Source organism: Polyergus mexicanus, unplaced genomic scaffold (genome assembly GCF_030449975.1).
Source record: "Polyergus mexicanus isolate NDT 795.1 unplaced genomic scaffold, iyPolMexi1.0 SCAF_5, whole genome shotgun sequence".
Taxonomy (NCBI): domain Eukaryota; kingdom Metazoa; phylum Arthropoda; class Insecta; order Hymenoptera; family Formicidae; genus Polyergus; species Polyergus mexicanus.
Genome location: NW_027223325.1, coordinates 11,320,843 through 11,348,402, shown reverse-complemented (window position 1 = coordinate 11,348,402; position 27,560 = coordinate 11,320,843). Strand labels below are relative to the sequence as shown.

The window sequence follows — 27,560 nt, the reverse complement described above, 5'->3', positions numbered from 1 at the left end:
AAGCAGTGGTATCAACGCAGAGTACTATGACACTTAAGTATGTTAAAGTGTAAAAGCGTGCATTTTTTATTTATTTCGTATTATAACGAGAAAAAAACAATTTTTTTTTATTAACATAACATCTCTCGAACAATAAATGCACGATCATGTATTTCTAATCAATATCTCTTTCAATTATACATATATAATCTTATATTGGATAAAATAATTGTTGATATCATTTTGTTTCAAAAGACGATAAGACAAAGATATTTACAAATATTTCGAATAATCCGAATCGAACTATAGTCGAATAAAAAAAAATAGTACGACCTTATTCATTTTACGTAAATATATTGAAGCTTTTAGCCATGATTTACTCTTAGTCATAATTTACTATGTATGTTGAGATAATATTTTGTTATGCATATTTTGCGAGGGGTGTCTCATTTATCAAAAATTTGTACATGTGTTGCGAATTATCGGGAATTATCCGGAATTATAAAGTAATTTAAAGGAATTATTATAAAGGACAATTATAATATAATTATAAAGGAATTATAAAGTAATTTCATTTAATACGCCGTGTAATTTTAAATAATGCGACGGACGAGTTTACATTCGAGTTCAATTATAGACTACAGAAGACGTATTTTCAAATAAAAAGTCATTATCTTGAGTCCTTTTCTTTTGTTTATTAATCTTTAGGTTTGTACTTCTTTTATTTAGTTCCTTTTGGGTTTTTGATATTTTTTAGACATTTCTCTGGGCATCCTCCTTATTTGTAACAATCTATCTGTAGACGATCGGCCGCATTTTGTAACAAAAAATCAATATAGTGTCGATCGTCTTAACAACACCTTACTTTCAATTTATTTTCTTAAATTTAAACAATTAGCTTTTTACGGTGATTTAAAATATTGATTTATCTGAAATCTTAATAAATAAGCATAAATTTGATTCTCAGGGAATTATTTGCGCGTATCTAAAAAACGTCTTAATGACATCATTTTCACTTGTTTATGAGATTTAAAGGTTTTCGATCTTGTCTGGGTTATCATTGTTTTGTGCTATAAGACTTATAAATCAATACGAAGTAATTCCAGAAAAAATGTACATGTAGTGAGACATCCATCGATTCTTTGTCTCAAATAGTATCGATATAAAATTAGAGATTTCAAGATTAAATAATTTCAATTTATTATGATTTATGCACATGCATAATAAAGTAAAAAAAAAAGAGATAAATGGATGGATGGATGGATGCAATAACAAAGTAATATTTAAATTGTAACAGTTTCAGATATCTAGATATATCAGATATGATAGATATTTATTTAAATATCATATACATGCCTAAATAATTATGATTTTACGCGTCAAATCTACTTAATTAAACATGAGATGCGCAATTTATATATACACCCGGAGAGAAACAAAGCGAGAGAAGAGTGAAAGATGTTAAATGATAATACTTTGAAAATAGATTTGTAGATTGCAGAATCAGGAAAGAAAGAGAGAGAGAGAGAGAGAGAGAGAGAGAGTCCCGAATCGTCAAACCGATCGAATAGAATCTCTACCCGTGTTAAAATGATTTATACTTCTTTAAAGTGGTTTTCAGAACACGTGTCATATTCAATAGGAAAATATATTTTCCGGAGACAACTGCAATGTCATTGGAGACATTGTTGTCATTAAATCGATCGAAATTATGCGAAAACAAGTCGCGAGAGCGCATATTTTACGCAAATGAAATTTAATGTTAGCTTACAATGCATTCGATGATGTTAGCTTGTTATTTTGTTAGAGAATTCTTAAGAATTGAAACCCTTGTCTCGAAATCGTCACGTCGAGAAACTTAAAGATAAATATTATCTTAATAACGATTTTCCTTAGTTTTGATTACGTAATTTTATTTCTTGTTTTTCTTTTTTTTTCAGTAATGAAATGCAAATTTTGTTTACAAACCATTTTTTGCATATATAATAATTGATGTTAGTTTATATAACTACTACTACAAATAATCTATTCGGATCAATATCGGATATCTATCGTCGGATTAATGATTGAAAAATCTGATCCTATAGTCAGAGAAGTCAAAGTCCAAAAGAAATCGATTTGAGATAGCTATTTGGGTCTTTAATCCATCAATACAATCGACGGATTTTTTAATTCGAAGACTTTGAGCTCTGTGTGTGTGTGTGTGTGTGTATGTGGAAACGAAAACGTGAAATTGTTTTCATCTCGCATTGGAATACAAATTTCCAGCATTGTATATATTTCGATGCATAATCAATTCGAACGGTTTAATCGGTTTAAAGAATTGAACTGTCAAAAAAATCAAATGTCGTCGAGGAAACGTCCGTCTCCTTCATTTATGACGATGAAAAAATAACATTGCATACCACCCCACCCGCACGCAGATAAGAAATTGAATTATTCAAGATATGGGCAGTACATACTTAAACATGACTCTACGCATTTTTTTCCCGTACTTCGCACGAATATGTTTCGAACGTGCTTGACCAAAGAGCAATTTCCAGATCGCGTCGGTTAGTTTATAAGAATATTTATGCCGTCATACGCCGTCTTCCGTGGAAAATGCCGTCGTAAAATCATGAAATAGCAAAGTTAAGAGTCGTGTTTGAGGAATGCAGATTCTTGCAGAATAAATGCGAAAAGCAAGAACGAAATGCAAAACGAGAAGAAATTTCCACATTATAATTTTGACTAAATCAAAATTAATTTTGTAATCATGAAATAAAGCGTGAGGGGTTGCAATCCGGTCCATTCGGAATTACGCAAATTATTGAACAGAAAGTAAACAAAGAATATTAAAAAAAAAAAAAAAAAAGCGGTAAAGTCTCCCGTGTAAAAATTCAAATCGGCGTTACGAGTCCGACGAATTGCGTTTGCGATAATTGCAATTATGCTGCAACAATGTGATTTACCGATCTGTCTTTTACAGGCAGCAAAAAAAAAGGACTATGTTTTATAATCGTATGCCATCGTGTTTAAGCTACATCATTTAAAGACGTAAATTATATAATGTTATATCATATAGAAGTGTCTCAAAAAAGTGCAAGTAATAATCGTAAGATGATAATATGTTGTTGGACTGTTGCATAAATGCGAGATACTTGTGCGTCACATTAATGCGCTCGTTCAAAAGAGTCTAGGTGATCGATTACGAAAGAAACCATCACGGATACACGTTATTTATCATTCGCGATAGAACTGTCGTTAAACTCACGGTTACGTTTATTCGCGAATCGTGACGCGAACGTCAAGGTGAAGACCACCTGGAATTGTAAACGTTGCCCCCATAACTTTAAGATTCGTGATTCGTTATTACGTAATTCGATTATGTTAAATAAATCGCGCAATAACGTCAATGATTAACACATGCCCGAATGTATTGATACGCGACATTGAAACAAATTTTCTTTGAAATAGATATGTACTATTTTTTCAAATAGGATGCAAACATGTCACATTCTAATACCTTATTTCAACATTCTACAATGCATATTGCATATATTTTTATATATTGAACCTTCTTTATGTTTCCATATTTTTATTCATATCACCAACAAAAAATACAATGTATCATCGTATATTGTTTAATCAACTGTAAAATCAATTCTAAATTAAAATATAATAGTAAGATATTTTCTATGGATTAATTCCAGAAAATTCTAATACCAATGTATTGAATAATAATTTCGTAATTATATAAGTAATTAAAATTTTTAATTGAAAAACTACCATATAACATAAAATATTGATATTCTTTGGCCTCTTGTTCATATTTTTCTCTACAATAATATACGATACTTGTACATGACAAGCTAGAAAAATATAACTTATCATAGGTTGAGTTCATTCTCTCAATATGGTATGCATTGCGGTTAGATAACGTAATGTTTATCTTACAGACAATGTTGTTAAAGTTGCGTGTGATATTTGGTATGATGCATATTATCCATGCAATACTGTGTCGGATCTTGCCATTTATACGTAAGAAGCCGCAGAAAATACCACCCATAACAGATTCCTTGTTTACATTTAGCGCCACTGCACTTGCTAGAAAAATTAGACAAAGAGAGGTGAGCGTATCTACTACATTTTTACATATATATATATTTAATAACATTTATAAATTTTGCCAATTATACATGTCATGTAATTATTTTATAACTATAATTAAATTTTATTACGATCAAGCGTAATATATTATATTTTATTGATATATTGGATACATAAGGCGTGTTAAGGAAATCATAAATGATGCAAATATAGAAAATTATTTTTCTATAAAAAACAGATTACCTGTTACGAAATAGTGGATGCATATATACAGCGAATTAAAAAAGTGAATCCTATCTTAAACGCCGTCGTCGACACTCGATTCAGCGATGCAATATATGAAGCGAAAATTTGCGACGAGCAGTTAGCAAACGGCAAGTTTAACGTTGAAACGTTAGAGAAGGAGAAGCCACTATACGGTGTACCGCTCACAGTCAAGGAATGTTGTGCTGTTAAAGGTATAATTACTTTTTCGTGATAATACCATAATAATTTGTATTTGTACGTATTTTAAAAAATATATCATGTTAAAAGAGAAAGAGACAGACGCGGAGAGAAAATAAAAATATAAGAGAGAAAAATATATGTATAAATATAAAACTAAAATTTTATTAATATTGTATATTCAAATATTTACGAAAAAGATTCAATCATCTTTTTGTCATATTTTTAAATATTAAATTATATTAATTATGATCGATATCTGGTGAATCTTATTTTAAGGATGATGTAAACAAAAGTAAATTTTTTGTGGTCGCAGGTTGCAGTCACACAGGTTGTTCTTTAGGATACAAAGGGGTAAAGGCATCCTGCGATGCCGTAGTTATCAAAATACTCCGAAACGCTGGAGCGATCCCAGTGTGCGTTACAAACACCCCGGAGATGTGCGGCGGTTTCGAGAGCTCGAATCTATTGTACGGCCGTAGCTATAATCCTTACGACACCAGGTACACGCCCGGCGGATCATCTGGCGGAGAGGTAATTCAGCTGGGATCATTTCGAGATCATTAATAATGAGATAATCGCTTATTAAAAAAAAAAAAAAGAAAGAATTATTTTTAAAGAAAATTATTTATGAAATAGTTCTCTAGCTGAAAAAGCGCGTTCTCGGTTTTTTCAATTGTTAGTTACAATAGAAGTAAAATAAATACAAACGCATATAGATTAATATTATAAATTAAGTTTTTTTTTTTTAAACAACGTAGATAATTGTAAATCTTTTTACTTACTTGTGTCTCTTTAACTACAAATATACGTAAAAAACGAAAAAGAGAAAACATATCGTATGAGTTACGCGTTAGAATGGATCTGAGTGTGTGTGCGTAACTGACATACAAAAAATTAGCAAGATTAGCTAAATATCATATTCTGTTATTGATATATTCAGTGATATGATAATTACGTAGACTTACATCAAGAACGTCTCTAACAATTATTTATCAGACTGAGCCTAATACCTTTGATTAGGATTGACAAGACATAATTTCTTCTTCACAATAAGAACATTGATTATTGGACAAAGACTTGACCTCACGAACTTCAGCATTTACAGAGAGTGACTATTACGGATGAGAAGGTCTTTTTAACCAAGCAGAGATGAGTTATGACCATTATGAACATGAAGGTTCTTTTTTTAACGCGCAAATTCGATCAATGTTGCGCAGTGACAGAATACGTTATACATTTGGCTTTTCGTGATCTCACTATTCTTCAATGTTTCGATAATTAGATTCGTTTAATATGTAACTTCGTACGATATGTTTTTTTTTTTAATTTCTAAAAACGGACTAATTGCGCGCGGAAAGAATTATTCCCATTATACATAAATACGTACTATCTGCGTAACTAGTAGTTGTAGGATTATTGACATTGCTTTCTCAGTTGGAAATATTATTATTATTATCGATCGTTATTAAGAAATTATCTTTCGAATGCCAACTCGATTAAAATATTTACGTGAACTGAAGATAACTTGTTATTCATTAACGACTTTCGCTCGAAATACTTTCTGCTCGTGTGAAAAGAAAACACATCGCCATGTGATATCGTTACAAAGTAACGATGTGTTTATCTGATGTGAAATGTGCACCGCTCTAAGATATTGAATTTAATAGGATTTAATATAAAGTGAAAATGAAAAGGAGAAGATAAAAAGGGAAAAAAATATGTTTAAAAATACATATATTTGTGTTTAAGGGTGCGTTGATCGGGGCAGGTGCTTCCGTGATCGGGATCGGTTCGGATTTGGCTGGCTCTATAAGAATACCGTCTCTTTACAACGGCATTTTTGGACACAAGCCTACGGCTGGTAAATTGATTTTTTTTTTTTTTTTTTTAATGCATGATTCGTGTTTCAATCGCATACATAATTCTGTTTGCTTAAAAAAATTTTTATATTAGTTTATCGTACATTTTTCTTCTTGCAGGAATTGTTTCGAACATAGGACATTTTCCATATACCGAGGATAAAGTTTTTCAAAGACTCCTGAGCATAGGTCCGATGGCCAGGTACGCGGAGGATCTCGGGTTACTTATGAAAGTGTTGACATCTACGGGCGATCGCAACCTGCGTTTAGATGTACCGGTAGACCTGCGGCAATTGAAGGTCTATTATCGATTTAACATGGACGAGACGTTTGGCACATTACGGGTAGTGCCGGAAATCAAAGATTGCATACAGAGAGCCGTGACGCACTTTACGCAATACGATATTCGCGCGGAGGAGGTATTTACGACGTTCATTTATACGACGTGTTTATTTCATAGGAATGTAAAACTTGACACAGAATTACTCGACATGTTGCAGTTGCCAATAGAATGGCCGACCGAACTGGTTGAGATTATGTTGACCGAGCTTTTGAATGTAAAAGATCTCCCACAGTTATTGGTAGATGCTAACAATCCCATGGTATTTATATATCCATATATATATATATATATATATACACACGTTTACGAAATGCACACATAATTTTTTTTAAACATTCATAAAAATGATTTTATAAGGTTTATAATGTATTGTAACCAGCTAACTCTCTTGTCATGTGAAAGTTACGTTCGTGCTCTTTCCACGCAACGTTAAAAAAAATACAGACGATATTTCACTACGAAATTACCGTATTGCGTAATATGTTGCTGCAACGTTGTTTTAGAAGTAAAATGCAACATATTTTACCTACGCGTTGCGTAGATACGCGTGTTACGAAAATTTTTCTCTTTACTGGAAAAAAAAAAAAAAAAAAAAAAGAACACATACCGAAAAAAAGTATATCTTTTACATTATATTTAGGCGCGCATATAAAATTCTATGCTGATATTAATTTTTCTTTTGTCGCAGTTGAAAAAAAATTCAGTTATCGAATTGATGAAAAGTCTGTTCGGCTTATCGCAACACACGGTGCAGACAACCTTCTTCGCCACAATGTTTGAAATGCGTTATCCGTTCACGGAATCAGATGTATCGCATTACACGAAACAGGGAAAGGCGATTCGGCAAAAGCTACTGGTTAGTGTCCCGAGAGTTTATCATTAATTATCATAATCGTCTCTATGTATTAACGCTTCTCATCATCTCTCCTCATTTCTCGCGTAGGATCTGTTGGGAGAGGACGGAATATTTATTTATCCGACTTTTCGGCGTCCGGCAGTTTTTCCCGAACTTAGCATATACGAAACACTGAACACCGTTTTCTGCGGTATTTTCAATACTTTTGGCTTTCCGGCGGTGCACGTGCCAATGGGACTCAACCATAAGGGATTGCCCATCGGTGTTCAGGTAAGCCAATCGGATGATCCTCTCTTTCTCTCAAGAGCAATACAAAGGTTCGAAACGTGCGAATAATGATCATCCGAAATAGAGCCCTTTTATGAAGCAAAGTTGTATTAAAAAAAGAAAATTGCAGGTGATAGCCGGACCTTATCAGGATCGTCTCTGCCTGGCAGTTGCGAAAGAGATGGAGACAGCTTTCGGTGGTTGGATACCGCCATCGATATCGATAAATGAATAAAAAATTATCGGGATAGGTTATTCTGTAAGTAACAAATGATGTTATATATTTTTGTCGCATAAAAGAGTGACACGGGAATAATGGAGCTACTTCTATAGTCTTTTACAGACAGTTGTTTTCGTAAAAAAACTTGGGAATGCGATATTTTCAAAGAAAATATGTTTTATTTCTCTTGCTAAAGATTTATTAATATATGTATATAAATATTTTTTTAATACACTATTATATATAATTATATTAATATATACGCAGCGCAATCATAGATACATCATCGGAATGAGACTTTCTTTAATGATTTCGCCCCTACTGTTGCAGCATAAATCGTTTATTATTAATTATTATTTGAAACGCGACTTATGCGATAAATATTATCGCTACTAAATCTTATAAATAACAAGATTATACACATATCTGTGTGTAACTCGAAAACGATGCACAAGCCTAATACCAGGAACCTCGACTACATCTCGACTATCCTATACATACTCCGTAAAGTATGTTGTTTAGAAACGTAAACACTCTGCAAGAAAAATAATTTGCATAATAATGTATTATATAATCCTTTACACGTTTTTTTTTTTTTAAACGTCATCACATCTAACCCGATTTTATACATCATAATTTTATTATAAATGCATTTATTAGTATACGAAATACTGATCGATTGATAACTCCAAAATTGGTAGAACTAGATAACTTAAGACCGATAAAAGCTAAATTCTGACAAACAAGCAATATTTTCGATACGTTCATACGTAAGTGCCATGTAATTTATAAATTGTAGACGCACGCGTGCGCGTGTATGTGTATATATATATATATATATAATCCGTGCACGAGATACATTTCGCAAGGCACAGAAGAATCGCATTTTACGTAACTGGACGCAAGAAACTACTTATACGTAAAACACACTGAAATTTCCGCTTTACGATGACGTCTACCTTTTCTCTAGGAAGATAGGAAAAACGAATTTATCTCTCGAATGGAGAATCCATCACTTTTTGCGATCGCACGGTGGTATGTACGGTTTACCGCCGTACTTCTCCCATTCGCGATTGAATTCGTATTCCAGGACCTCGGCGCCGCGTTTCCGCGTTAATCCGGTCTCGTCCAGACTCAACTCGCACATCTGCATATCGTCGATACCTGGCGAACAGAGAAAAGAAAATTCCCCATTTCTTTCCCAATATAAAAATGTAGCACGGTAACACGTTGAAGATAACGAATCATACACCGAGCATATCTCGTGTTAAAAATGTCACGATAAGATCATTACAAGTTTATCAGCGCAGTTTTCTTTTGATATTTTTATTATAAAAACTCGCTCCGCGTTTTCTCTAAAGTTCATTCTGTTGAGATTACAATTGATTAAAAAAGCCGGTGTTGATTTTTTAAATATATGCGATTTTATTTCTCAAAGAGATTCGTATAACGTAACGGTCGATAGATATAAGGATCGTCAGAAGATCTTACCTGCCACGAGAAGTATAGGCGGTTTGTCGGGATGGAGTTCCATCTGTCGTGCCACGTATTGTCCGTCGAAATGCGCGTACCACCAGCCCCTTTTGCCGCCGCTGTGGGTGTTGTCCTGCTGCCCCGCCGCGGAGGAACGGACGAAGGGGATCCGGAAGTATCTCTGCGACGACTCGACTATCTGCTGCTTCATCGTCGTCCTCGGTGTCTTCGCAGCTGGCAAGCGTAATCGATATTTATTCGCGTCAAATTAATCGCTCTATAAATTTTTATTTATTCACTATAATTATTACTAATTTGCAATATTGTAACCGTTATCGTTATTAAATGTAATTTATACGCTTATCTACCTTCTTCCATGATGGATTTTGGCGCCCGTTCATTTTCGTCCATGGTCGTTCGCCTGCGATTCCTTGCCTTCCAGGCGTGATAAACCTTCAGTCTACGATGAAACTCGTGACGGCAAGCCTGGGAGATTTTTATTTCTCTCGTTAAAGAACATTATATACCATATACGATTATATAATCGATCATTCTCTCTCTCTCTCTCTCTCTCTCACACACACGGGAATGAACGTACCTCCAGTAACTCGATGTCGCAGGACGTATTGATTGCGTCTCTCAGCTCTGAGTATTTCCATTTTGACAGATCGTACTTCTTGTTGCTCATAACCGCTTGCTGATTACGCACCTGTTCCGATCTACATCGCGAACAAACGCAAATTAGAAAGTAGCATGTTAGTAATCGCCATTTCGCAACGTTTGGGCAAATTTCGATTGGCTACCGTAGTAAGCGTTTCCGCTTCGGCGTTAGTTTACGAGGAAGCCAGTGTTAAGCCGCGCTTACTGAAATTGGCGAGTCATGCGTGAGCGTACAAAAGATAGAAATCGGGAAATGATTCGGCTAATAAATTTTACTACACGTTTTAATACCGGGTGCAGGGATGATCGAAAATCGTCGTGTCATTTTCCATGGAGATACTTCGAACGACGCTCGATCTTCCTCGGAGATGAAAAACAGTTTACCCGTGAATGAAGATTAATGTAGTGGATGAATGTTAATTGATTCGAGGGAATAAATCTCTCAATTAGGCATTAGTCATTCAGGCAAAAAAAAAAAAAAAACCCCGAGAAAAAACATACGAAAAAAATACGATACCTCGTTAGCCTGTTGTTGTTCGTAGATACTCGTACGTCGGAGCCGCTGCGTGATTTTAAACAATAAAATAATGTCTTATTTCATTCGTCAACAACATTTTACAGCGCGTATTAAGAATGATAAGCATTATCGATCAAGAATTAAGTTGCAATTAGATAAACGTTTCGATCGATTACATGCATATATTCGCTATTTAATCCATCGGTTTATAATAAACCGTACAACTTGTATAACTCGTATATATGATTCGTTTCTAAATCAAATCAATTAATATATTTCTAAATATTATATCTAAGGTTGATCTTTTTTGATAATGTACTTGTTTAATATTAGGTATTTTAAATATCCTATATATTGCAAATCACGCACATAATTATCCATACGAATTATAAATATAAATTAACGCGTATATGTTGATAAAGTTACCATCTAAAGTGGATATTTTTTATAAAAGTTATCTCGACTCTTACCTTCGTGCAGGCGGTGGTGAATCCTCCACTTGCCCGTTGGATTCTTGAGCGAGTCTGACTGCCAGTTCGTGGTCTCTTCTTTCTTGCTCGAGCAACTCCCGATATCGAGTCTCCTCCATGGCCTCCTTTTCCAATTGGGCCTTTGAATAATAAATATAAAAATAAAGAATATACTATAAAATAGTAATAAAAGTATTGTACATGTATATATTAGTAATTATTCTAAAAATTTGAACAAACCTGGAGAGCAACCGCCGCCTTCTGATCCTCTTGCTCCTGTTTTCTCCTCTGCTCCTCTTCGATTTTCCTTCTGGCCTCCATGTCGAATTTCTTTCTCCTATTTTCCTCGTCTCCTCTCTTTCTCCGTTCCTCTTCTTCCTTACGTTTCTTCTCGAGCTCGAGCTCCTGTTGGATTTTCTTCAACCTCGCCTGTTCCTCAGCGACCTTCTGTTGCTTCACCATATCTTGTAGGGAGGCCATCTGCTTGTTCATCTGGTTCACCAGAGACGTGTAGAGACCGTCAATTTCCGTTGGCGTGATTCTTGGATTGTTTTTGATCTTGCGTATGGCCGCTTCTAGGTCGTCGTCCAGCCTCTTCATGTCTTGTGTCGATCTCTCCCGATTCTTCAGTTGACCCGCGGTCTCCTCCATTCGCGTCAGTTGCTTCCGCAGATTCTTGATTTTCACGATACCGCGAATACGCGGCCGATGCTGCTTCTTCGCGATGTACATCCTAGCCGTCTTCTGCAGTACAATCAGATGTTGCCGCCGGTAGATGATCTTGTTCTTCAGTTTGATCACCGACAGCGCGCAAAACTGTAACTTATTCCAGCGCGACTTTAGCAGCCACTTTTTCACGTTGGCGACTAGTCTGCGCAGATTCTCCGGGTCGGATTTCATGATCCGGTCGAACTCGGCGAATTTGCCCGGCTTGAAGAAGACCCGTGTGATGCCGAATTTGAAGTCCTTCTGATTCAACTTTAGACTATGAAGCAGCGCCTCGCAGAAGAATCTGGGATCCAATTTGGCCAGTTCCGGTGGTAAGTAAGATTTGTACATATTGTAGAGCTCGTGGAACGGCACTCGGCTTGGATAGCCGTGTTCCATCAGTTCCAGAACCGACGTCATTCCCGAGCAGCGGAGTTGATTCATAATACTGTTCCCGTCGAATTGATGCGCCACCATATCGCTGTTTGGTTTGATGCACCTTATGAAATTCGTTCCCTAAAAATATAGAAGAGGAATGTTGAATACGAAGATTGAAATAAAAAATGTAAATAAGATTATTAGAATATTGAAAAGAATTCAAAGAAAAGAGAAAATATTCTTTACGTTGCTTTTCAATTTATCCATAAGTTCGCCTAGCTGCGTTTTGAATTTACTACCGACGCTGATAAAATTGAGTTTCCCCTTTTGCAAGGAATGATTGGCAAACTGTGTCCTGAGAAATTTACTACCGCTCTCTTGAATGAGCGCCTCCAGAGAAGCGTGCAACGCGTCGTTGTTCTTCTCAATAAATTGGTTCTGCGATGTTAAAATAAAAATTCATTTATAAAAGAGAGTCCAAAATATGTCGGCGGTTTTATACATCGCTCGCTATATCTTGAACGAAATACGTTATTTTACCGTTTGATAGCAGACACCACCGGCATAATGACGAATGACGAAGCCCTCGTCGTCTCGTAATTCTCGATGAGCCTTCAATCGTGACGTTCGTGGTAAAGTGATGCGGAAATGACCGCTCCACGCACGATGGACCTCGTTGGTGAAATGCGCGAAACTATGAGTCGGCAGTTTTGATTCCTCATCCAGCAGGCTGAAGATACCCGTATTTTTCGATTCGATTAAATCTGAAAGTTGGCATGATTCATGATTTATTTCTAAAATCCTATGAATGGGAGTATTATTTATCATTACATTTCTGAAATAACAAACTTAAAGATATTATTTTAGATTTTTTTCAATTTCATCACGCACCGATACAATCTTGATTATCGACGTAGGAGATTTTCGGGACGTTTAAAGATTCTCGAGCATAAAGTTCCTGCTCGTATTTCAAAATTCGCTCGTTAAAGAATTGCTGGAGCTTCTCGTTGCAGTAGTTTATGCAAAACTGCTCAAAGCTGTTGACTTTGAAATATTCTACGAAAGAAAATTTATTGCCACATTTTTATTATAATCCTAAAATTTTTGCTTGTCGAGAGTAAATTCGCTCACCGAATCCCGCAATGTCCAACACGCCGATGTAGTAACTTGAAGCCTTGAAGGGTATACTCTTGTTAATTCGCGCGACGATGTGATCAAACAGTTTGCTATAAATTGCCTTCGCTAGAGCGTCCCTGGCGTTATTAGCCTCGTAGACCTTCAGCGGCACCCTATAACGCAATCAGACAAATTGATAAAAATTGATCGAAGAAGACCGCGCAACATGTGATGAAAAGTTTAAAAAATATTAACATCATAAAATAATATGTCAAAAAATTATCGGGATGCTCTCCTGTTCGACTCACATAATAACCGTTCCTTTGATGCCACCCCGATTAGTCTGCATCACCTTCGAGACCAGAGCCTGTCGCAGTTCTTCGGGATCCACCCCCAGTAATTTCGCGGATATCGCTACCGCCTTTACCGAGTCGACGGTTATCCTGCAGCCGCCTTTGGTGTCCTCCGGATTATCCTCGAACGTGATGTTGCCAAGATGAAGCACCGCCGCCACCATCGTGTAGATCTCCATACGTTCGGCATCCGTTAAACCCAGTCGAGTGAACGCCTATGATACAATAAAGGTAAAAAAAAAGAAAAAAAAAATATTATATACACGAGAAAATTAAAAAAAAAAGTATAACAAAAATGTAGAAAATTATTATAAGCGAGAATAATTAAGTATTGCATGTACCTGATCGATAGCGTTGAAGCCATCAACGTCGTCCAAGATTGGATCGCGAAGGCTGCCCTTTTGCACCTGCTCGCGACTCTTTTGCGCCTCGTTTAGTCGCTTCTCCGATCTCTCGTTGCAAAAGTACTGGGTGCAGCCGTTCTTCAGGTAATAGAAGTCGTTCGGCTTGGTGATGGCCAACTTTGCGCGCAAGTCGGCCGGCGCGCCAGCGCACATCATGTAAAACACGTGGTAATTGCGCTCATCCGGGCTTTGCAGGCATACCCTGGATTTTTCCAGTAGGTAGTGAGAGATGTAACCGCCGACCACCTGGCACTTGGAATCGAAATGCACTTCCATGAATTTGCCAAAGCGCGAGCTGTTATTGTTGCGCTTCGTCTTCGCGTTGCCGAAAGCCTCCAGCACCGGATTCGCTGCAAATCAATTGATAAGTAATTTTTGAAATAGATTAAATTAAGAATCTCGACGCTTGATTAAAATAGACGAAAAAATGAGACTCTTTTAAGCTAGATAGATTTTTCCGGAATTTTTTAAACCTAAAATATTATTTCATTATTTCTCGCAACGTTAATTAATTTTATGTTAAATTAATCGTGTGTTCTAGCGTTTTTTTTTTTTTTTTTTTTTTTTTGTTTACCATCGAGGATTTTCTGTTCGATCGGGCCGGCAGTCGAGCCCCAGAGATCGCAGAGATATCGCAAGAGATACTTGGTCGACTCGGTCTTTCCAGCTCCCGATTCGCCGGATACGATAATGCTCTGGGATTGTTTCAACACTTTCATGTCTCTGAACGCTTTATCGCCTGCGAAGATAAATGACAAATGATTGCTCTGTACTTTCGCTGAGGGCGATAGGAATTAACGATGGGAAAAAGAGAAAAAAAGAAACGAAAGACGCATGCGCTTACCGATGGCGAAGACGTGCGGCGGCGTCTCACCCAAGGACTTCCCTTGATAAGTCTTGATAGTCCGCGGCGAATAGAGATCCTTCACCTCGTAGTACGGATTCACGGCTATCAAAATGTTAGCGACGTAAGTCTGCAACCGGACAAGCGTAACGAGCGATTAAAAGACGGTCTCGCGATGATGATGATGGCGGAGACGAGATTATTTGACTCGAGCGCGTCACCACGTAATTACTCACGTATATCCTGTCCTTGAAATAGCGAGCGCGTATATTGTTCAGTAGCGTGGCCTCGTTCAGGTACATCAGGGCGCCTAATAATTTAAAGAAAAAAAGGGACAATAAAAATACATACGTATAAATAAAGAAGGAAAGAGATCAGTGAAAGTGCTTTTGCAAAAGAGCGAAAGTCGCATGAGAAGCGAGCGTGACCGCGAGATCTTTATCACCGATAGAGGTTGGACGAAACAAGTTCGTCACGGTGTATAACAATCGAGGGAACCATGTCGAGTACTAACAAGCACCAACGTATCTTTTCATTGTATTGTTTTTTTTCCCTTTAAAATTTACGGCGTAAAATTCATCAATATTCTTTCAGATAAATCGGATTCGAACTATTATTTAAAAGTACGTGTGTGTGTTTGGGGGGAAAAAAAAAAAACTTACAATTATCTTCGACATCTTTGGTATATTCGCCGGCAGGGTACACTTCGTCCAGCGGACAGGTGCGCTGCGGATATTTTGGATCGAGGGGCACGATCAGGGCGTCCCCGTCCACCATGTCCGCGAATTTCCCGATTATGAAACCCTCTTGCGGGTCCCGGACCCACACCTGCTGGTTCTCCATCCCGAGTATTTATTCTGAAATACAAGAAACGGTCGCACGGTCGAAACAATACGTTCTTCGCAATCGTCATGAGTCTGATCTCCGACGTTTATACGCGCGAGAAAGCCGCATTACGCGCCTGGGGAACTCGCTTCGTATAATAAAAATTATAATTCAGCTCCAACGAGATACAATTGAATTATTTATGAGAAATATTTTTTTGCTGACGAGCTAGGACACTTTCGTTCTCTTTAGTCTCCTTTAATCTTTAATTAATTAATAAATCATCAAAAATATTGAGGTAATTTGTAAATAATTATTTAAAGAAAAGAATGTTTTCTAAAAATTGAGCCTCTCTCGAGGGAATAATTAACAGTACTCGTGAAATAATTTCGAGCGAACTTTAACAAGAGCGCCATTCAAAGCTTCGTCACGTTCGTGTAATGTCGAAATGAATAATACGATATAATTATCCTCGCTTGCGTGTACGAAATGTAAATCGTCGACGATAGCTTTTGTTAGATTTTGCAGACGCACACTTTCTCCCCGCCGTCAGGAGAGATTTCCGACGAATGAGTCTTGTTCGTCCGACTTCCGGCGCTCTACCATGTATGCTGGATGGAGATTCTTAGCACTCATCGAGTCCCCGCGGTCTTATTCCAAGCTGTGCATTATTGACGGAAGAAGCAACAAAAGTGTCACGACGGGGTCGATAAAGGCTGGGGGAATTGGTCGTATTCGCGAAGAACGTTAGCTTCGACGATCGTAGACTTCTCGCGTATTCAAATAGCTTTACATAGATAAATTGCTATCGACGTGTTATCGAAGTATATATATAAATACATAAGAATAAAATTGTAGAATCCAACTATTCCATGGTCAAAAGGTTGCCTTGTGGATTTTTACGAAAGGTTCTTTTAATCGAATTTGAGAATCGTAAAAATATTTCTCGCTTTCTATTCCTTTTTCTTAAATAAAAATTTACTTTTAATTAATTTTATGCGCTTCATCGAAAATTCAGTTTTATTTTAAAAAATCTTAAAAAGACACTGTCAATAAAATTAGAATTATTTATTTTCGGACATCCTGTATACGCGCAATGATCGTTTCGATGATCGCGTACAAGACAATCCTGCATAGATTGACAGATGTTTATCCATTGTCGTCGTTTAAATAGCAAATAGATAAAGCTAGGTTTACGCTTCAACATTAATGCCGTTCGTACAATATTTATTTGGATTCTCTACTTTCGATTTGACGGTCGACGCTAAAATTGAAATTCTCTCCTCATATTTATCGCTTATCATGTCGCGTTATCGAGATAAGCGATGACGGAAGGTGCTTTGCGACGAGCTCGAAATAATCGCCGTTACTCATCGTCGGAATCGTACGGTGCAGCTGCATCGTCTGGGTATTTTCCTTCTTTAAACAAGGAACTTTACACTGTCAGATTATGATCTCGTTTAACGAATTGTATTATATTTTTTTCCGTGCATTAATTAAGGAAAAATTACATCAAATACTATACGATATAATAATACAATTCTATACTTTTAAGAGGATGTGGAGATAAATTTTTCTTAGAAATAAAATCTAAAAAAAAAAAAAGAAAAAAAATTAACTCTAAATAAAAATAAATAATTGAATACACTGTAGCTGATCGCTATACAATATCTTGTATTATGTCGCTTGAGCATGTAGATATTTCCGTCTCGGCTCTTTTCATCAACTTCTACGTACATACACAAATTTTTTTTATCATTCAGCTTAGGCATTATGTCAGCATGTCAGTTGTAGGCCTTGGTCCTTGTTGCAAACAAAGTAAAACGATACACAAGTGCCATTATTCTTGCGCAATAAAGATTATCATTAGCAGATATTTTCAGATTCTTGTTTTAAAAAATGCAATATCGGATCTTCTTTCTTATCATAATGACATAATGGCAATTCCTCGTCAATTTTCGTTCACCTGTCCGTGTCGCGCGCGGGGACGATTTTCTCGATTACATAACGCGATTCTTCCGCGATGATTTTCGAGTTCAGCGTGCGCGGCGGACACGCTCGGGGATTGCGCAGACGAGACGGTCGCATTGCGGCCGTCAAGATCAGGCAGGCAGATAAAGAAGGGCGCAAAACGCGTCGTCGTCGTCGTACGCTAACGGAAAAAAAAAAAAAAAGTCACGTACATATTTTCCTGGAGTCACCAGGTTCGACGATCGACTGCGTGATCAAAGGTCGTGACGAGCGGTCGCGTCTCGCGTTTTACACGCGCTCGACGCGGCGCGTCGTGACAGAATTTCGAAAAGGCTCCGACATCCGTCTTTTCACGGTGCAACAGGGTGCGCTAACCCCGTCGCATTTGCATACAAATGCATCCGAGTAACGTTTCCGCTCGGAAAAGCAAGCCCTATACGAGTATCTAAAATTCATTTTTTTTTTATCCCATTTTATTCTTCTGATTTTTAAATGAAAATAAAATATCGATATTATATATATATATATATATACCATATATAGAAAGAAAGTTTCTTCCAATGTATGATCTCCGCGCCTTGCTTATTTAATATGTATAATATCACGGTTGAGTCGACAGCTGAAACTGTGCGCGCGGCCGATCTGCAAAGCGCGAGAGAAATTGCCTTGTTCCCTCTGTCGTATTCTCTCTCCAGTCTCATCCCGTTAGAGATATCGTAACGGTAAAAGCCACCGGTAAATCCTTGCGTCGATCCCCAGGACACTCGCTGCATCGTCTTTTGCATCGCTCTTTATCCACGAAACGTATATTACAGCGTAATAGAGCCGACGTAACGGCAGCGACGATTTGCTAAAATTCTCCTGTTTTCAAATTTAATCGATTCTACCCGAAACGATACACCCGAATGAAGCGAAGAACGATTGCGATATGTCGCGGCGCCTAAGCATGTAAGGCATTTGAAACGATCTTCTCTGCGTGGCGAGAGCGTAAGATGCGCATCGTAAAGAGAAAGAAAGAGAGAAACAGAAAAAGAAGCGAAGAATCGTTCGTTCACCTTCTTCTACTATACGGCATAAGAAACCGTAACGTCCAGATGTTGTATCGTCTCTCCCCTTCCGCGTCCGTCATTAACCCCCCCTCCTTTTTTTTTTCTTTTTTCCGTATCTTGAATCCGCGATCTAGAGCGGAGATAGATCGATCCTCACCGAGCCCTTTTCTCCGACCTCGGCGTCCTTCTTTCCGCTCAACGTGTTTAAATCGCTCTCGCGCATTGTTCTCCGGAACGAGGCGCGGCTCGCCCTCCGCCTCCTTTCGCGACTTAATAAAGATAGTGGCGCGTCGATGCGAGATCGATGCGCATTTTCAATGCCGAGTGCACTTTGCGTGCGAAGATGCGTCGCGCTCCCTAATTCGTCGGAAGGGAATGAAAGGGATACGAGAGGAAGCAGGAAACGGCAGGTGGGACCGGGCATACAGAACACGGGGAGACACGCGTGAGCGCGCAATGAATTTTCCCTACCGCGGTCGAAACGTACAAAAGAAAAAAGAAAAAAGAAAAAAAAACAAATGTCGTCCGTGAATTTGATCGTGTTTCCGGTTTCTCGAGAGAATACATTATACAATATATAGGTACGTTCTCGTATCTTTTCAATATTCTCTTGTCTATCGTCCGAGATGAGTAAAAGAGAAACGTCATCTTTAAATTATATGGAATTTTTTAAAAATGTATCGAGATTCATTAATTTGTTGTTATTAAAATTTTCTGTTTATTATAAAAATAATATATCTATTTTATAAGTTGAAACGAGACAGAAAATGTGAAAAATTATTTTGAAAATATTCAAATCAACTGATGCGATTTAATTATAACAAATTTATAATTCGCGCGAGAGACAGTGAGATTTACGTCGATATATTTCGTCGTTTTACGTCGTTTAACATTAATTGGAACAACCTTCGCACCATCGCTGTCATCAAGAACAGAGTCGGTGATTAAATTCGAGCGCAGTGGGTCGGGCTTTCGGTCCCGCCATCTCCTATTTGCATCGAGTTCCGCTCCGCATTTTGCACCGATTCATCGAGCTGCGCATGTTTCGCACCTTATTTCAATCCATCTCGATGCATCGTCAGAACGATGCTCAATCAATTTCACCAAACAATTGCTGATATTATTGTCAATATAACTATATATTATTCCGCGCATTAATATGTAAATTTTTCTCACGGCAATTAATTATCGTCAATGTTACCGATGACATCATTATAATACTGTTTACACGGCGCATTGATTATAATTTCTCCAATATTCTCATTAATTTAATAACGTATTATTTGGCGCGAAGATTAATCTTAATAGAAAAATCGTTAATGCAAATTTTTCACCCACGATTTTCTCTGATAAGAGAACCGGTATCGGAAGTTGCCGACGATTCAAGGATGGTGCGATCCATTTTTTCGCGGTTGCGTAACGCTCACGTTTGTCATACATCATAAAATTTGACTCGGCTAAACCGACAGCGAGACGCTTCTTCGCGACGGAGATAATCTCGATTCTGTTAACTCGCTTTCGCCGCGTTACTTTCGCTAAAGAAACGTAAAGTAAAACGTCTCTGATTTCGATGACTTTCGCACGTGTCGCGAGGCGAGACGAACAATAGCGTATTGTTTCTCTGTCTATGCGCTTTGTTGCGAGAGGTCATCGGAATGATCCGTGAAATTAGCATTAATGTCATTCTGAACAAATATATCGCGCTACGAGATATATATATATATATATATATATATATATATATATATATATATATATATAAAAGACATCTCTCTCGCAAGTTGGCGATTGACATGTAAAGTAAAGGAGATAATGCAACGTCTTCGACGGTCAACGAGAAGGATTCCAAGGAACAGTGGGATTGGTTTAAGTATCCCGATTAAGGAGACCTCGCTCGCATAATTAATACGATGTATAGCGCGAACGATCAAAGTTGGTGTCGAAAAACAGATGTATACACTTTCGCGATGTCAAAGATTAGAGACAAAAATCGCAATGAAAGAGTGTACGAAAAATGAAATTCGGATATTAAACCTTTAAACACACAGTCGCGGCATCACGTTTACTCCATTTTTTTTTTTTATATATACAATACGTATACCCGGAGCTCTTATCTCCGAGGATAAATCTTTCGATCGCGCGTCGCGCTATCAATCGTTATCAGAACGAGCGACGAAATCCGAAATCGCTGCGAGCGATTCCTCTCCCCCGCTTCTCGCGGAAGAGAGAAACACTGTTGCGAGAACGCGTCTAGGGAGGAAAAAAAAAAAAAAAAAAAAAAAAAGTCGACGAGGGTGCAATTACGCGGCTCTGTTTTTACGAAAGCTCGCCTGCATACGTATTTCGCCATCGCGAGAGCGAGGCACGTATCATATCTTTTCACTCCCCTTTTCTTCCTCGCCTCCTTCCCTCCCCTTCCCCCATCCCCCCTCTTTCTCCCCCCACCTTGCCATCCCGGATGATTTTACGTAGGCGCTTACGCAGCTTCGCACACTAATTCGCGCGCGCGTTGCATTCGTCGAGGTTTTTGCATTCGCGCACTGCACCTGCTACCTTCTCTAACATCGTTCCACTCCCCTGATCACTGGACTAGATTGTGGATCCGGCGAAGGCGCGTTTTGAAACACAAAAATACGTCCGGGCGATTTTTCTCTTCCCCTTCCTCGCTGCGATTTTCCGCGCGGTAAAGAGAAATACGCGCGTTACGTAAAGCTTATAGATCCGCGATCTCGAATCATCATTCTCATCATCGATCAATTTATCGCTAATACGATATATATACGTGACGATAACTATAATTTCTCTTTTCGCCGTCGAATCGTTATTTTTCACTCGGTGAATTCGTTTATCGTTATTCTTCGATCAAGTGTTTTGTAATACGTAATACGAATGTCGTGAATTTTCTCTCGCGACTTTAAGGCCAAATTCAGGAGCTCTTATTCGGAAGGAAATTATTTGAATAGATGGTAAGATCCTTATACTATTGCTTGTATTTCTTAAGAATCGTATTATTTCACTTCGAATACCAACGTTCGCGTTCGTTGATACAAGCTGCTCCGATTCGACCGACCGACCGGCTTTGTTGTTCTTACTTACTTTCGCAAAGTTGATCTCCGATTATAAATTTAAGCGGAAGAATTTCAGCGGAAGGCAAACACGAAGTCGCGAAGAGACGACAACTGTTAGCTATTCATTTATCGTACACACCTGTCGAAATAATATCGCATCCTTTAAAGGTGCTAATAAGCGAAGGTGTAAGAGATCCGTCTTCTCGACGGGCGGGTCGATCTCGGAGATGGACGAGTGACAGGAGATCGATTGATCGCGGAGTTTGCTACTCACCGAGAACGGTCCCACCGTGCCAAAGACAGCCACGTAGCCGGGACGAGGAAACTACAACGCGCACGGCACAAAATCCGACACGCAACTGTTGAGTTGCCGCATCGGAGTGAACGAGCGAGCTCGACGATCAACGGCCGTTTCCGCCGATGCCACGCGGCAAACGACCGCGATCGCGCCAACGCGTACGTAGGTAGATCGCCGCGCTACCATCGCTCTCATCACCCGGTGGTACCCCGGGCCCCTGGGGTGATCCCGATGTGATCGATCCCACGCAATGTCAAAAGAATCGGAGCGATAGCGCGGATAACGCGCGGGAGAGAATAAAGCGTGGGGATCCGTAAGATTCTCGAACGAATAGTCGATAATAAAAATGTAAGTTAATTATGGAATAATTGTTTCAAATATTTATTTGGAGAAGAAATTTTATTCAATTTTTTTTGATATCTAGTTTTTTTTTTTTTTTTCTTATATAAGTTTAATTTAGATATAAATTATTTTTAATTAATTATTAATAAGTTAAATATAAAAATTTAGATTAAACTTTTATAAGCGCGTCGAGCGAATGATTTACGAAATTCATTCGTAATATGTAAGATTAAATTTTTTTTTTTTTTTTTTTAATAATTTATATGAATTTGGAGTATTAACGATACGTTCCGATACGCTCCAAGTCGATCGATAAAATATTGCGATCGAATAATTGTGAATAAAGAACGAAATGAATCGTAGGTTCATACCTGTAATCGGCAAGGTCGAATTATTCAATGCACGAATCTTATAAATTATGAATTATGGGCTTGCGTCAATCTTGTGCGCCAAATCCGTTCAATTGCTCACGTTCATTCACCAACCAGCGACAGGGTGACAAATAATAAATGAAGAATAATGATGTGGGAATGGTGGAACGAACGGTAAAAGAAGGAAGAGGGATCTCGCGTCAGTCCGATCAGATTTTACTTACAATTAGTTACTGCTGTTTGTATCTATTAATAATATAATTTTACGAAATACACACTCTACTTAAAATTTTAAACAATATTTCAAAATATTGCGAGACAGAGTTGTTTTTCATAATATCTTGAAAAAAAAAATACGGCATAAAATATCATAGAATTATCAGAAATTTACAGAAATTTGCGCGGTATGGTTTAGAAAACTAAAATAAAGTTAAATTGAAATTCACAAAATTCCTTTTTTTCCGTCAGTCTTTAACGAATGACAGCGTTGACGCAATTGACCATTGATTGCAAATGTTTATTGGATGTTCAAATAATTATTGTAAAGATGGATGCAGTTTTTCTGTAAATATCAAATAGCGAGTCATTATTATTTACATTAAATTCTCATATTAAATTCTGAATAACTACACAATATATCGAATAACAGAAAAAAATAATTACAGAAACAAATATAAAATAACATTATCGATATAATACATTAATATATATTAATCACGTAGATTGATTATAATAAAGAAGTAAAAATAGTTTGCAAAATACAAAATCATATATAAAATCATATATATACCTTGAATTGATGATTATAATAATTCTTCATTAATTGGGTAACAGTTTATAGCTTTAATATAACGGCTAATTTATATCCAACTTTTTCTTTTACAAAAAGCAAGATATATCGATATTATTTTTTCAAAAATGATGATATATCACACGATGACTTCTCGGAAATCTAACATAGTGATATCTTCTGAGGTCTATTTAAATTACGTGGAGTCATTCACTATCGCGTGTCCAACAGTTGATAATATCATATTCTATATCTCAATGTGTTGGCAGTAGATTTAGTCGGTTATAGAATCATTTCTACTCTTTCGCTAATTTAATCTGGAAAAATCACATTGCATCTGATTGCGTCCGACAGCTGATATATGTATATATGTAATAAAATGTCTCAATGTGTATTATTGTATAATAATAAAAATGACTCGGTGCATATATGTGCCAAGTGTAGCGAAAACGATCAATCCATATATTGTATTTACCCACGAATGTATATAAGCCTATTTATTTTTTGTTCATTGAAATGATTTCAATAAATCAAATTTATTTGATTTATTGAATTTATTATTATTTCTCTAAGGAGAAAAAATCCATATACAATATATAAAATTCCATATGTGTACGTATGTACACGGAATATATCCTTATTTAATATATTTTCATTTAGATATTTCAATTTAGATAAATTCTGCAAATTTCTTCAAAAAATTTTCTGCGGACAAAAAGGAAGGAAGGTATTATTTCAAGATGAGAGATAATTGCACAGTATTATGTAATTATAAATTATATTGATGTATCTCTCTCGACGAGCTTGAGCTTGAACCGAGGAGGTAAACTTAATTATTAGATAAGCCGGGACTATAAGACGATATAATATTTTTAGATAATTTTGATATCGGTAGGATTTGAGAATCGCAATAGTTATTTTTTTATATGGATGAGCGATTAATATTTATTGTTCTATCTAGTTATCTCAACGGGCAAATACACAAACATTAAAAGTACCAAGAAAGAAAAATCTTATACAATATCAGTAAAAGACAACATATTGTTTGATTAGCGATTGGAATCAGAGTGTTGTGTAAGGATTTCAATCTAAATTGTGAGATAAAGCGACACGTAGTTTATTGACATTGAACTTTTGCGATTATGTCAATCGTTCTAAGCTGTATTCGTTCTTTCTCGTTAAGTTAAAATTTCCATAAGAGCGATAAAGAAAGAAATTGTATTATGATAAAAGTTTTTCATTAATATACATATCTTAACAAAACTAAACTCTCCTTATGCAAGTATATATTGCACGAAATCGAAAAGTCAAGAACAATTAATAGAAATTGTATTCTAATGTTTCTTTTTAGCAAACGGGCAACGTTGAAGAATTTCATGAAATGGAAATAATATATGTAATATCGTGTATATTATATGTTTATACTCAGAAAACATTTTTGTACGTATACAAGTTTGAGGTTTCCTCCTTTTCTTTTCTTTTTTTTTTTTTTCTCGGAAACCGATATTGTAATGAATATAAATGGGATTTTACGTTTAAATATTTTTAGAAATGAAACAAGTGACTCATATTATCTCGTTTTTTGTCGCGCGAACGAAACGGGAAACTAAATAAATAGATACAAAAGAGTATGAACCCTCTTCACCTGCTCACAGACGTAATGAATCGCATACTTTAGGTCCGAATTTATAGTTAAATCTCACCTGAAGAGAGCGTTTGTTTAAGAGTAATCTTTTTTTTTTTTTTTTTTTTTTTTAAGTAAGAACAAACCAAACACGAACATTTCAGATCTCAGATTTACATAAAAATAAATATCTTTTTTTAAAAAATTAATTAAATGAACTTGGAAAGAAATGTTGTAGCATAAAATTCAAGAAAGGAACTATTTAACATAAATATTGAAAAATTCCTTCTTGACGCTTTGCACAGAGAAATTCATTAAGTTCGCCATACATATCATATATAATGAATATAAATATTATAATTTTTTTAGCCAATTAATTTTAATTATTCTCTCTATAGATAGCCAAAAATTCTTACTACATGATTTATAACACAATATTTTTATTATTAATCTTTTTGATATTAAATGGCAATTTAAATATACTTGTAATGTAAATACGTTGATCTCTTCTTAAGTCATCTTCGTATATTTGATTAATGTGCATATTTTTCTACGTGCGATCTTTTCTCAAGTATCGACTATTTTTTTTACTTTTTTTTTTTTACGAGGGAGATGAAAATGCATTGCGCATACCCCACCGGGAACCTCCCGGCGGAGTAGTATGAGATTTTAACGCACTAACCCTCCCTTCTCCCCCTTTTAGCCTAATGTAATGTAAGAGGGTCCTCAAGAAACGCGCGAGTAGCTATCTCCAGAAACCCGCTCCATCGACTATTAAACCGCGAGAAGCGCAATTGAAGCTGCACCTCAAAACAAATATTAGGTTTGTTCGCGTTGCTTGAATTTTTTGCGCTCAACATCTTCGCTTATCACTCTCTTCAATATCCGAATATATATTTATCTCGTTTTCAGTACAAAAACTTTTGGGGAATTTCAAGCAACGCGAACAAACTTATTTATTTGCCCGAATTTCTCTTTTAAATCAAGATCACGAATATGATATCGCATGCGAATATCAAATTGACCTTCAAGATTCATCTATTGAACCGTATCACGTTAAGACTGATCTCAAATGTGTTTCTCGGCAGAAATACGATTATATAAATAGGAATCTTAATGACGGCAGCAGTTATATCGCGAAGATGGATATTTGCATAACAAGCGTGAAATATATGCAGCTTTTTCGCCGACATCGGATTGTTTTATAACATCCTTCATTTTCGTCACAAATAGCGTGTCGCGAGGACGAACGACCTGTCACGACGACTTGACAGCGAATGGAATTCGCGCGACGAGAGAATTCGCGAACGAAAGCTGCGGGCAGGCTAATTGCGATTTGACGCACAATTTACTTCGGATACGATGATGATGCGTTTGATACGCGCGCTCATGCACGAATATCGTCGGTAGTTGTTGCGTTCCGAGTGCGATTACATCAGATATTCGCATTCGAGAGAATTACGTTCGACGCAGAAAAAACTGTTTTGTGAGATAAACGCGTGCGGTTAGCTGCGGCAATTCTGATAGAATTATTTCCTCCGATAGAGGAATCGAAGAAATGCATGAGAAATAATAATTCGTTTCGCGATTGGGAGTTTTTCACGAAATCGAGAATTCAATTTCTTTCTTTCGCGCGGTCGATCAAACGTTATACATTTTAACCAAACGATTGAACAGAGAGAGAAGTAAAAAAACAAAAAAATGCTGAAGTTGATCCTTAACTTGCAAAAAGTGTGTATTATATGTATATCATTCATATATAGAGACGAATATTCAAATTCCTTTTCGGCTTATTTTCGAGTCATCAAATTTTCTTTTGCAGAAATACCTGATATCAGCGAAAAGAAATGAAAATGATAGCGTTATAGAAATTTGCAAGACTACAACGTTACAGAAGAGAAAATATTGCGCGATGATTAAATTAAGACGGATAAAAAATAAGCAGAAAACATCGCGTCAAACTGAAAAAACACTTGCGATTCTGGAATGAGACCGAAATTTATATGGTTCGCGATAACGCATTAATGTTGTTATTTTTTTCAATCCATCCGATATCTCATAATGTTCTTCGGCGCTCTTCCAAGAATATAAAAAAAAATGACAAAATGAGCAAAAAAACTTCGCACACAATTCGAGCTTACCAATATGTTATCTGACTCAATATTTAATTAATGAGTGTTAATTATAATATAACAATTAAATTAATTTTGACAATACAATGATAATAAATTATCAATAA

At 36.6% G+C, this 27,560-nt stretch overlaps 2 protein-coding genes across 3 annotated transcripts; one reads left to right on the top strand and one right to left on the bottom strand.

The window, feature by feature from the left end:
• The first annotated feature begins 3,885 nt into the window (after window positions 1–3,885).
• LOC138933672 (fatty-acid amide hydrolase 2) lies at window positions 3,886–8,352 on the top strand. Its single transcript, XM_070296592.1, has 9 exons — window positions 3,886–4,088; window positions 4,307–4,526; window positions 4,829–5,046; window positions 6,265–6,376; window positions 6,495–6,793; window positions 6,875–6,976; window positions 7,406–7,573; window positions 7,661–7,843; window positions 7,971–8,352. The coding sequence occupies exons 1-9, from the start codon at window positions 3,903–3,905 to the stop codon at window positions 8,073–8,075; spliced, it is 1,593 nt and encodes a 530-aa protein (XP_070152693.1). The 5' UTR covers window positions 3,886–3,902; the 3' UTR covers window positions 8,076–8,352.
• Jar (Myosin heavy chain 95F jaguar) lies at window positions 8,248–22,337 on the bottom strand. Of its 2 annotated transcripts, none has more exons than XM_070296590.1 (18): window positions 22,171–22,337; window positions 15,646–15,840; window positions 15,220–15,293; window positions 14,984–15,113; window positions 14,714–14,878; window positions 14,077–14,489; window positions 13,691–13,950; window positions 13,398–13,555; window positions 13,158–13,322; window positions 12,807–13,030; window positions 12,513–12,704; window positions 11,421–12,404; window positions 11,181–11,320; window positions 10,711–10,755; window positions 10,132–10,252; window positions 9,902–10,019; window positions 9,552–9,767; window positions 8,248–9,224 (listed from the first exon to the last, which is right to left on the bottom strand). In XM_070296590.1, exons 2-18 carry the CDS (start codon window positions 15,824–15,826, stop codon window positions 9,073–9,075), a joined length of 3,738 nt encoding a protein of 1,245 aa, XP_070152691.1. In that variant the 5' UTR covers window positions 15,827–15,840; window positions 22,171–22,337; the 3' UTR covers window positions 8,248–9,072. The 2 variants fall into 2 exon arrangements, with proteins under 2 accessions (XP_070152691.1, XP_070152692.1); XM_070296591.1 differs by lacking the exon at window positions 22,171–22,337 and adding an exon at window positions 22,036–22,118.
• Window positions 22,338–27,560: the final 5,223 nt, after the last annotated feature.